This window comes from Tamandua tetradactyla, chromosome 5 (genome assembly GCF_023851605.1).
Source record: "Tamandua tetradactyla isolate mTamTet1 chromosome 5, mTamTet1.pri, whole genome shotgun sequence".
Taxonomy (NCBI): Eukaryota; Metazoa; Chordata; class Mammalia; order Pilosa; family Myrmecophagidae; genus Tamandua; species Tamandua tetradactyla.
Genome location: NC_135331.1, coordinates 90319424 through 90332075, shown reverse-complemented (window position 1 = coordinate 90332075; position 12652 = coordinate 90319424). Strand labels below are relative to the sequence as shown.

The 12652-nt window shown below is 38.3% G+C and overlaps 1 protein-coding gene across 2 annotated transcripts in view; it reads left to right on the top strand.

Moving 5' to 3' along the window:
- Positions 1 to 8461, top strand: part of NUDT3 (nudix hydrolase 3) — a 187967-nt gene extending 179506 nt beyond the window's left edge. For both annotated transcript variants that reach the window (XM_077161528.1, XM_077161527.1), the window contains 2 exons: positions 22 to 106; positions 7746 to 8461. In XM_077161528.1, coding sequence (XP_077017643.1) covers positions 22 to 106; positions 7746 to 7924 — 264 coding nt within the window. In that variant the 3' untranslated portion in view covers positions 7925 to 8461. The remainder of the gene's footprint in view (positions 1 to 21; positions 107 to 7745) is intronic.
- The last annotated feature ends 4191 nt before the right edge of the window (positions 8462 to 12652 follow it).

Below are 12652 nucleotides of genomic sequence, written 5' to 3'. Positions count from 1 at the left end.
CCTTCTCTCTTTGCCCTTTAGAACCAGGAAAGGAAGCACCGAACATATGTGTATGTGCTCATTGTCACAGAAGTGCTGGAAGACTGGGAAGACTCAGTTAACATTGGTAAGTCATCATTAGACAAGGCTCAAAAGAGCACCCTGCACTGGCCCTTACCATACAGACCATTACCCAGAACCAAATCCAAGAACCTGATTAAGAATTAACAGAGGAGTGTGTTTAATAAAAGAAACATGTAATTTTGAACTTAGAAAACTAACACTTTAAAATACTTAAAAGGAAGGCGGACTTCTTTTAAAGTTACATGGGAGTTCATTATACTATTTGTCTGCTTTTGCAGACAAATTTCCTATTAATAAACTTTGAAAGTATAATAATCTGGTAAGCCAAAACTATTTTTCTATCAGCTTTCTCATTTGTCCTAGAAACAATGATAACATCAGAATCCCTGTAAATTGCATGAGGAAGAACAAAGGAATGGCAATATTGCAGGGTGTTGAATGTAGATGGTAATTAATATTTTAGGACTTTAATATATGTGTAAGACTAAAGCAAAAAACTTGGTACAAAATTTATATTTTGACTAGTGCATTTCCTAATATAACTTATGTGAACAGTTGAATTGAACACCATAAGTACATGGAACCTTGAGTAGGGCATGAGGTTTTTTTTTTTTTTTTTTGTCCAGGTTACTTTAATGCCCCAATAAATCCCAGAGTAATTTGAACAGTGAATAAAAAAGTATTTGTAAAGTCCCCTTGGGGAAATGGTGAAAAAGGGGGAAAATTCAACTTCCCCATGTGGAGAATTCCTGATATTCTTACAAACAGTGCAGACAACCAAAGCATAGGCCAAGCCCTCAGTCTTGGGGTTTGTCCATATGAAACTTATCCTCACAAACAATAGGCTAAGCCTACTTAAAATTAGGCCTAAGGGTCACCCCCAGAGAACATCTTTTGTTGCTTAGATGTGGCCTCTCTCTCTCAGCCAACACAATAAGCAAATTCAGTGCCATCTCACTCTCTACCTGGGACATGATTCCCAGAGGTGTAAACCTACCTGGAAACATGGGACAGAAACCCTAGAATGAGCTGGGACTCAGCATCAAGGGATTGAGAAAACCTTCTCGACCAAACGGGGGAAGAGAAAAATGAGACAAAATAAAGTGTCAATGGCTGAGAGATTTCAGACAGAATTGAGAGGTTATCCTGGAGGTTATTCTTATACATTATATGTATATCACCTTTTTAGTTAAGGTATATTGGAGAGGATTGTGTAATGATACAGCTTTCACAGTGTAACTGTGTGATTGTGAAAATCTTGTGTCTGATGCTCCTTTTATCTATGATATGGACAGATGAGTAAAACATATGGATTAAAAATAAATAAATAATGAAGGGAACAAATGTTAAAATAAATATAGTAGCTTGAAATGCTAGTGATCAATAAAAAGGAGTGGTAAGGGGTATAGAAAAAAATAGGGGAAACAAAGGCTAAAATACATTGGGTAGGTGGAAATATTAGCAGTCAATAAGAGGAAGGGGTAAGAGGTATGGTATGAGTTTTTTTCTTTTTCTGAATTGATGCAAATGTTCTAAGAAATGATCATGGTGATGATATTGTGAGTTTTTGATTATATACCGAGAATGGAATGATCATATGGTAAGAATGTTCGTGTTTGTATGTTGTTATGTTTAAAAAAAATAGAAAAATTTTTTTAAAAATCCCTGTAAAAGCGTCAACAAATAGAAGCAGGATCCACAAAAATAATAACCACTCTTTTTTTCTTTCCTTCCTTCCATCCATCCACCCATCCATCCATCCATCCAGCAGTAATCCAGGGCCTCCTCAGTGCCAAGCTCCTGCTGGCTGTGGGAACCTGAGGTACAAGCAAGAGCTCAAGCTGCTCATCTGTGTGGTTGGAGAAACCTCTGTGGGTTTGGTGTATGAGCCCCTCCTTTCCTAGTGATTTCGTGGATGCAGAGCAGTGAGTGGTAGTTGACAGTTTTATTCATGTTACCCTTCAGGTACACCCAGCTCTCTCCTTAGGAGTCATTTTCTTAGATTTCGTAGCTTACTATGTATGGCTTGTATGTCTTCTGAACTGAAATCTTAGGTAGTTTAATGGTTGGCTCATGATTTAATCTTTATATCTGAAGGGAAGTATAATGATGTGTTTTCTGTTAAAAGTTTGAAATAGTAAAACAGGTTTTACTTCGCAGAATACTTCCCTTTATTGTTGATGAGTGTTTTGCCACGGTACCCTCCTCATACTATTGATCTGGACAGCTTGTAATAGCTTTGTTTCCAGTAATAATACATAATGCTTAAGTAAATAAATTCAGTGAAGATTTATTGAAAACAGACTCCTTGATAGCCACCTACTGGGCTAGAAAAGGAAACAGATGAATGTGGTATGGCCACTGTTTTCAGAGCCCTGTCTGGTGGTACTCAGACACTTGTAATATTAATTTTTTTTAACTTTTTATTTTGAAATATTTTCAAATGTAAAGGATAGTTACAAAAATAATATAAACCATACCATATCCAACAGTTTTAACGTTTCACCACATTTTCCATATCTTCTATCTACCCATCAACCCATTTCTGAACACTTGAATGTAGGTTGTCTACATAATGCTCCCTGAACACTTAATACTGCCATGTGCATTTCTTAAGGACAAACCTTAAGTGCAGTTATCAAGTTCAAGCAATTTAACATTTATGTAAAGCATACAGTCTATATTCCAATTTTTTATATGTCCCAATAATTTCCTTTGAGCCTCCTCCCTTGTTAGATTCCATCCAGAATCATATATTGCCATTCTCTCTTTAATTCTTTTTTTTTTTAATTGTGAGAGCATACATATATATAGCATGAATTTTTTCATCTCAACCACTCTCTAGTATGCCATTCATGGAGTAATCGCATTTATTATGTTGTGGTACCCTCATCACCTTCCATGACTAAAAGTTTACCATTTCCCCAAACACAAACACTGTACCCATTATCCATTAACTTCTTGTTCTTCCTGTTCTCCTCCCCTGGCAACCTGTTCTCTAATGTCTGTCTCTATGAGCTTGCATATTCTCCAAAACTTTCTTTGTTGTTTCCCTGGGGCTTAAATTTAACATCCCAAAGCTAAGATAATTTCCTTTGCTTTGATACCCACTTAGCTTCATTAGTATATACAAACTATTTTCTTAAACCCCTCTGTTCTAGTTTGCTAGCTGCCACAATGCAATATACCAGAAATGGAATGGCCTTTAAAACGGGAAATTAAATAAGTTGCTAGTTTACAGTTCGAAGGCCGAGAAAATATCCCAACTAAAACAAGTCTATAGAAATGTCCAGTCTAAGGCATCCAGGGATATATACCTTGGTTTAATGAAGTTCAGGGTTTCTCTCTTAAGTGGAAGGGCACATGGCGAGCACAGTCAGGGTTCTTCTCTCATCCGGAAGGGTACATGGCAAACACGGCGTCATCTGCTAGCTTCTTCTCCTGGCTTCCTGTTTCATGAAGCTCCCCAGGAGGCGTTTTCCTTCTTATCTCCAGAGTGCTGGCTGATGGACTGTCTGCTTCATGGTGCTCTCTGAATCTCCCATTCTCCAAATGTTTCCTCTGTTATAGGACTCCAGAAACTTCTCAAGACCCACGCAAATGGGTGGAGACATGTTGTCACCTAATCCAGCTTAAAAACCACTCTTGACTAAATCACATCATCCAAGGATATGATCTGATTACAGTTTCAAACATACAGTATTGCATAGGGATTATTCTACCTGTATGAAATGGGATTTTTATTAAAACATGGGCTTTTCTAGGGTCCTTACATCATTTCAAACCAGCACACCCTCCATCCCCCCACTTTTACGTAATTCTTGTCGCAAAGTACAGGTTTGTACATTGAGTACAAAACCACTGTTTTCTTATTGTATTTTCTGCATTTGCCTTTTAGATCTCTAGGAAGTAAAAAATGGAGTTACAAACCAAAAATACAATAGTACTGGCACTTATATTTACCCATCTCATTACCCTCATGGGGATCTTTATTTCTTCATGCAGCTTCATTCTGTTATTTGTTGTCGTTTCCCTTCAATCTGAGAACTCCTATTAGCAGCTCTTATAGGGCTAGTCTAGTGGCAGTGAACTCCCTCAGCTTTTGTTTATCTGGGAATGGCTTAATCCTTCCCTCATTTTTGATAGACAGTTTTGCTGGATATAAAATTATTGGTTTGCAATTTTTTGTTTTCAGCACTTTATTTTATATGTCATTCCACTGCCTTCTTGCCTCCATGGTACCTGATGAGAAATCAGCATTAATTTTACTGAGGCTCCCTTTTGTGGGACATGTTGCTTCTCTTTTACAGCTTTCAGAATTCTCTCTTTAATTTTAGCAGTCAGTAGTTTGATTAAAATATCCTATGGAGTGGGTCTATTTGGGTTTATCCTGTTTTGGAATTTGTTGCGCGTCTTGGATGTATATATTCATGTCTTTTGTTAAATTTGAGAAGTTTTCAGCCATTATTCTTTGAATATTCTCTCTACACCTTTCTTTCTCCTTTTGGGGCTCCCAAGCGTATATTGGTACGCTTGATGGCATACCTCTGTTCACCTTTCTTGATTCTTCTGTCATTCCAATCTGCTGTTAAACCCCTCTAGGGAACTTTTAATTTCTGTTACTGGAGCCTTCAGCTCTGTTGGGTTCCTTTTTATAATTTCCTTGTCTCTATTGATATTCTCTGTGTTCATTTTATCATTTTCCTGATTTCCTTTAGTTCTCTGTCCATGTTTACTTTTAGCTCCTTTAGTGTATTTCGGACCATTGTACAAAAGTCTTTTTATCCCAATCTTTTTCTGGGATGTAACAAGTCTGATCTTCCTCATTGATGGTTTCTAATGCTTTAATCTTCTCCTTTGCTTGAACCATTGTTTCCTGTTTCTTTGCATGATTTGTAAACCTTTTGGTGAATCCTGGACATTTTGATATTTTAATGTATTGTCACTGGAATTTCTGCTCTCTCTGAGATGTCTATTCCTTAAGCATACATCCAATTGTATTATAAAAAAGCTTTCCTTGAATGCTAGGAGCTAACAAAAAAAGAAGAAAGAAAAACAGAAAACAGCTTTCCCAGTCTTTACAGATTGACCTATGCAAGTGTTCTCCTTCAGGGCTTATCATCCAGACATTGAGTTTAGAGAAACCCTAAGCCTAAGCATAGGGACCTCTCTGGTCCTTTCTGTGTGTGGGTCTTTTCTTGGGCACATGCTTATGGCTCTAGAAATTCACCCATATACAGGGTTCTGAATGCCCCCTCTTCCCTAGGAAACAGTTTCCTCATGGTTCCCAAGCACTGCACTATATGTCCTACAGGCAACAGACCTTGCTCCAGGCAGCATGACTAGGTTACTCACCTATAGCATTCTGTAGGAGAGCTCAGTGAGCTGCCTTTTTACATGCAGGCAAGTTCTGGGAGGCCGAGTCTCTCAGGCCACCATCAGAGAGAGTGGACCAGACTGGAGCACAGCCTGGCTCTGTGCTGAGCTGATAAATGGTAGAAAGGAGTACAGCCAGGATGTCATAAGATCCTACCACTTTTAAGTGGCTTTTTCTTGTTTTGGCACCTCACCCTGTTACTGCAGTCCTTTAACTATTTTCAAGAGCTTTGTGAAAGGTTTTGCTGCCAATTCTTGCTTGTTGTTCAAAGCTTCTGTGTGGGGACAGAGCCTGAAGCACCTCACTCCACCATCTTGATAAAGGCCTCTGTGATATTAATTTTTAAGTTAACATAACTGAAACAAGCCTTTCACCTAGTATTCCCACTTCTGAAAATTGAATACTACTGAAATAACCCAAAATATGGGGAATAAACCTATGGTCTTCTTCAGTGGATCTGTCCAGCTTTATTTACTCTTTTTTTTTTGGCGGGGAAGGGGTGTGTGTGCATGGTCCAAGAATCAAACCTGGATCTCCCACATGGAAGGCAAGCATTCTATCACTGACCCACCCATGTGCCCTATTTACTTTTACTAGTGAGAAACTGGGTCTTGAATGTACAACTCAAATAATAAATGAGTTAAGGTACATTCATCTGATGGAATGTTATGTACCCATTAGGCACCATAATTATGAAAGCCGTATGCTACCACGGGAAAGTGTATATGATAATAGTGTTGGGTGACCAAAAAAAGCAGAGTATCGAGTTACATGTGCTCTAAGTAGTCTATGTTCCATTAAAATAGGAACATAAGATTAAAACAAAAGTGAGGTACTGCTTTTTGTCTAAAGAATTGGCAATGATAAAGAAAGGGTAACAGTGCTAACACATGTGTGAAACCAACATTCTGACACATACAAATGAAACTGGGGATCAGTATAGCCTTCCTGAAAAGCAGTTAGTGTATATCACAATCCCTTTAAAGCTCAAATGCTGTATTCTTGTAATCCCAGTTTTAAGGACCTCTCCCTATAAGTTTATTTAAAAAAAGAAAAGGAAAATCAGGAATAAAGATTTTTTAATCATAGCATTATTTACAGTGGCTAAAATTGCAAACTAGTGATGTACAATAATAGAAAATAATTAAATGACATTACCTCCTTGCTAAATTGCGAGGATATTATGATCTAATGCAGCCATTAAATGTCATATTTGTTATATCAGAATGCTTATAGTTTGAAGTAAGAAGCAACAACAACTACAGCAATAATAAAAAGCAAACTCTTACAGCACACACTATGTGCCAAGTACTGTTCAGGTACTTGATGTATATAAATTCAGTTAATCCTCATAACAAACTTGTGAGATAGGTACTATTTCTTACCTCTGTTCTATAGATGTGGAAAGTGGGGCACTGAGAGGTTAAGTAACTTGCCCAAAGCTGTACAGCTTCTAAGAGCAAGCAGCGTGACTGGACCCAAGCGCATTAGCTTCAGAGTCCATGATATTACCAAAGGCTCTCAGGATTTGGAGCACCATAAAGTATGATGCTAAGAATAGTTGTCAAATAGAGTTTTCTTTTCTTTTTCAAGTATACATGGGAAAAAAGCAAATGCATTAAAGGTGAGGAGAGTGATTGTTTGTTGATTTGGGGTAATTCTAGTATTCATTATACTTTCCTCTGTTTTCCCAATGTTTAGCAGTGATAGTTTATTAATTTTATAAGAGAATAAAATAGTAAAGGAAGTACAAAACATAAAATTGAGAAAAAATAAAGAGACTGAAAAGTAAATAGTAATTGTGTTGAGATGATTTTTCCTTCTGTTTTTATATTTCTATTATGTATATTACTCTTATGAAAGTGTTTTAAATAAAACTGATTAAAAGCCAGCCATCCCAGTAATTATGTGAAGCTGATATGCCTATTGATTTTGGCAAGAGATGGGAATGCTGGCTGGGGTTTGGCCCCTTGTGTGCAAGCCAGGGAGAGCCCTGAGGCCCAGGAAAGCAAGAGGAACCTACTAGCCGTGGTTATTTCCAGAGGACAGGTTTTAACACAATTACTGTGAACTCTTCAGTTTTCAGATTTCTTACCTATTTCTTATATTAGGCATTTCTATATTTGAAGTTTTTAAAGTATGTTTGCATTATTACTTTTGTAAGAAAAGAAACTAAGGAAAAAATTTTATGGGCTGAGAACCATTGCTTTCATGTTTTCTTGTACATTTCCTCAAAAGTTACAGGATCAGAAACCTTTTCATTGTTTTCTCTTGTACTAATTTCTTTTTCTCTCTGCCTCCACAGGAAGGAAGAGGGAATGGTTTAAAATAGAAGATGCCATAAAAGTGCTGCAATATCACAAACCTGTGCAGGCGTCATATTTTGAAACATTGAGGCAGGGCTATTCAGCCAACAATGGCACCCCAGTAGTGGCCACGACATACTCGGTTTCTGCTCAGAGCTCGATGCCAGGCATCAGATGACTGAAGACTTCCTATAAAAGAAATGGAAATTGGAAACTAGACTGAAGTGCAGGTCTTCCCTCTCACTCTTGCTCTTTTCACCTTCCTCACAGGCCTCCTCTTTCAAACATGGCATGGTGGGCACAGAGAAGGGTTTATTGAAAATGTTGCTGTTGGGTATTAAGTGGTGGGGTTTTTTCTTCTCTTTTTATTGAGGGGGTGGGGGTTGGGTATATAATTTGTAAAGTACTTTTTGTGCATGATCTCTCCCTCCCTTTTCACACTCCTACAATTCTCTGAAGAGAGGCAAACAACCTCCCTCTGCCTTGAATTCTGAAATGCTCCTATTTGTCTCTTCCCAGTCCCGGCCAGACATTTTTCTTTGATTTTTAATTTTTTTTTATTAAAACATACCAGTGTGGGATGAAACTTCAAGAATTTGTTCTATAATGTGATGTTCAGTCCAGTAGGTTGGTCACTTTCACAGCAAGATACATTTATCTACACATTATATACTGGACATATAATATGTAAATAAATGACTTTTAGAAAGAGGAATTATACTGTTTAATTTTTTCAGGTTTTTTTTTTTTAATCTTCTAATTTTGGGCATTTCTGAAATGGAGAACCTCACAATTAATTTACTTTTTTATTTTTTAGCATAATACGATGCTAATAGCTAGGCATGTTTTCTAACCTCTTTTTATTTCCAAGTCATTGACTGTAGTGATGTAGGATGAAGGAAGAGTTTTGCTACCTTCATAGCACTCCCAAGACTCATAGCCTTCTCTTTTCCAAGCTTTGTTTCCATGCCAAGAAGGAAACAGGAAGAAACCTATTTTCTTTTTTATTACTGAGCCAGGAGCAAATGGCCTCAACCCAAATCCGGAGAAACAATGATAGAAATTGAATTCTGCTCTAAATGTTGACAATAGAGATTTGAACTGGATTCTTGAGATTACTATCTAAAGAACTGGAGCATCAAGCACCATTTCTATTCTGCTGGTTTGAAATTTTTTCCATAATGCTACTTATTGCTGACAGTGGCCTCTCTTGTTCATATATGCCTTACACCGTGCTGAACTATATTGTCCGTGTTCTAAAGCATCTGGTTGAACTTTGCCAAGTGCACCTGTGCAACCCTACCCTACATTGGATAGCCATGTTAAGTTCCCAGAAAGCACACAGGGGGAAATTCAGGTGCTTGCTTGTCTTCGTAATGTTGCAGCGCTTGCGGTTGCACCGTGGCGCATGCTCAGAAATATTAATTTTTAATCTCTCACTGGGATATGAAAGATCTATCTTCTGCTGAGAAATGCTATGGAAGACAGGTAATCTTTTACTAGAACAGCTACGTAATACATTGGCTCACTGCAACTCCCTTGATGGCTTTCAATACAAATTTCATGTTGGCTTCATTTGCCAATTGTGTTGTTTAGTTGGGAAGTAAGCAGAAAAAGTTGTTAAAGAAGGGGAAATAGGAGTGGGAGGAGGCACTGATTGATCCCTGGCTTGAGACAGGAGTTTGTTACTCTACTCTTAGGAGCACCAACTCCTTTGTCATATCATAGCCAAGATGTGAAATTAAAATCGTAGTTCTCTTTATTTAAAAATTCTAATAAATACTCAGACTTTGAGAAGCTTTTGCTCTTCCCTCCCACTAAATATATATATATATATATATATATATCAGGTAGACCTGTCATTTAGCGTTCAGAGTTTCAGAGGGCATGAATTGGTAAACTTTAAATTTTGTTCTCTTCTCTGTTTGCATTCTTTCTCCAAGTCTTGAAACACAGAGCCAAAAAGCAATGCTAACAGTTTCCTTAGGATACCATTATACCGCTGAGAACATAAGGGGATAGAAACAACACTTTGGGGTTTGAATCCAAATGCCAACTTGCTGTTCACATGTCCTTCTTAAAAATGAACACATTGCTTCTTTTTGCCTGACTTAGAGAAATATAAGGTTCTGTCCAAATAAATAAAGGGGGAAATAAAAATTAATTCAACTACACACTGAGTGGAATCTGGAAAACACATTTTAAATCAATTCTACCTTTATAGTGGGAATTGAAAGTGCTTGCAGGAAGAGTTAGTAACCCCTAAAAAGGGAAGTGGAGTGTTAATAGTAATTTGTGAATTTTTAATGATCTGTAGATGTTTTGCCAGGCTAATATAGCTATATACTACCCCAACGTTGAGTTTTGATTGCCAATGGCATCTTTTGGGTCAGGAAGGTGAACTGTGCCAAGAAAGTATTTTTCATTGACATGAATGGATCCTATTAATGCAGTCAACTGGAGAGATTGTGCTAGTGCTTAACTGACAAAAAGAGGCTTTGTCCAGAACCAGAATTGTTGAAGCTGGTGTACTGTTCAACACAGTGAAACTATGTTGCACTGGGATTGTGATGAGCTGGGATTGGTGTTCTTCCCTCGCTGGTGCCCTAAACACCATGTCTATCTTTACTGATGTGTAGTCACAACTCTTTTGTAATGGATTGCTTAGACTTGTGGTTGCAATTACCTTATCTCCCCAAAGAAAGTGAGGAGAAACAAAAGAAAGCACAAAAATACCTACTTGTAGAATATTTCATTGGCATAGATTTGAAGTTAATTCACTTTATTCAGGCTTGAGGGAAATAGGTTCCTCTATTTAGGGCAGGTACATCGTCTCTCATTCACAATGAACTTGGAGATCTTAGGTCTGGTTATTCCTGGAGTGTCCATCAGAGTCCACTATACTCAGGAGAAAGAAAGGTAGAAATACGTTTTTTAAATTAAATCTTACTGTTAGTTTATAAATTGTAGCCACTGGGAAAACACTAGTAAGGTTATGTAATCTTTTCTGGACCAGGACTTGTTATTTTGTGTGTGCGTGCGCGCGTGTGCGCACGCCCAATTTTAAGAGAGAGAGAGAAGAGATACCAGGAGTCAACTGTGTTAGATTTTGTGTAGCCTTCCAGAATATTGCAGCCTATGAAACAGAAGTCTTGCTTTTTCTCATAGCAAACATGAAGGACAGAACCATTAAACAGTGTTTTGTTTTGTTTTTACAAGTGTCTGCTGCCCCATCTTCCCTGCATGCAAGGCACTTACTCACTGCTGAATCCGAGCTGAGGCCATCTGGAGGGATCAAAGGGATGGGAGCCTTGCCCCCCTGTGAGGTTGCAGCAGGCCTTGAGCATGGTGTCGCTGCAGGAGTTCTGTCCCCTGCGTTGTACTGTGCAGTCCCCCTTGGAACAGTGAGAAGCATTTGAGGCCTTGCCTGTCCCAGCCTCCAGGAGCAGAGTCCGCCACAGCCCTCTGGGAGTGTTTTGCTCAGTGGTCTTATAAATGTGTTGCTACATAGTCAAGTTCCTTTGTGGCAATGAAATAGTTTTTGTTTTAATATTAGGAAGTCAGCTTGTGTAAAGTCTCTTAGACTTGCTTAGAAGAAAAAAGTCACCCTTCATGGTTTTTAAAAGAAGAAAAATTCTCCATGGAACTGTTCCTCCTTTTCTTTCCCCTTTCTCTTCTCTTCTCTACATGGAGTGCTTATTGGAGGCTCCTTCTAAATCACCTTAATCAGGGTCATGATTGTTCTCATGTTAGACCCAGGTTTAGGTATATGTTCACTTTCTACTCAACACAGTTTTCATTGCCATCAAGTGCTTTATTAATGCTTTTTTTTGGACTCCACCTTTAGTCTTTGTTTTAAAATAGCTTGAGCCACCATTGACTTTTTTAATTCACAGAAAAGATTGAATGATCACAATGCTACTTTTGCCACAACTGTGTAATTTTAATATTTCTGAGGTGTTCTTTAAGCCTGTCCTAGTTGAAAGTCGATTTAGAGTTGGAGGAAATAACTGGAGAAGTCTCCACAGAAGGGTGAATTTTTGCTTTAAGAGAAATGAGAATTGGCTATAATTGATAGTACAGCTTCGTCGTGGTCCCATCTGCATTTCAGAAAATTATCCACGTCTTTACAAAAATTAGGAGACATGCAAGATACTTAATTTAAGCAGCTATAGGGAGGGGGAAATGATTTAATGGTGGTTGAAAATACAAGTGGCTCTTCTCCTAGTTTCCGTTTTTAAAGCTTCTAAAAGAGGTTGAACCCGAGGCTGTGCAGTTCACACCGCCCAGCTGAGGTGGTGGTGATTTCTCCTGAACCTGCTGAGATGGAACCTGTTTCCCCAGGGCTGTGCAGCTGTCTGTGTTAATGACCTCAGCCTTGCCTCCATCAGGGTACCCACCTTGCTTCCAGGGCAGGAAAGCACCCCAGAGTCAGCCTCTGAGAGTTTATTTTTCACATCACTTTAACTAATGAGCGAGACATTTGGGATTTGAAGGTAAAAAATTGTGAATTGGAGAACACTGACTGTAATCCATAAAAAATACTGTTGCCTAAGCATCAGATTTACTTGAGATCACCACAGGTCCTGGGAACCTGAAGATTTTAGGCAGACTCTTTTGAAGGCCAGAAGCCTTCCACCTCTGCCTCTAAAAGGCAGCTTCACATTTTGACCATGTTTTTGTATTAGCCCCAGAAACTCTTTGTTGTCTTTAGCTGATGCCTTTCAGAGAAGTGAGAAGCCTAATCAGAACATCTGAGAAAACAATACCTCTCCCCTTTAGATTTATGAAACAATTTGTCCTCCTGGTCCCCTTAAAAATTAATAATAAAAAAGAAAGAACCTCCTCTGGTGTTAAGTCAATCACACTCCTGAGCTGAGGCTTGCAGTCACCTACCTAGTTTTGG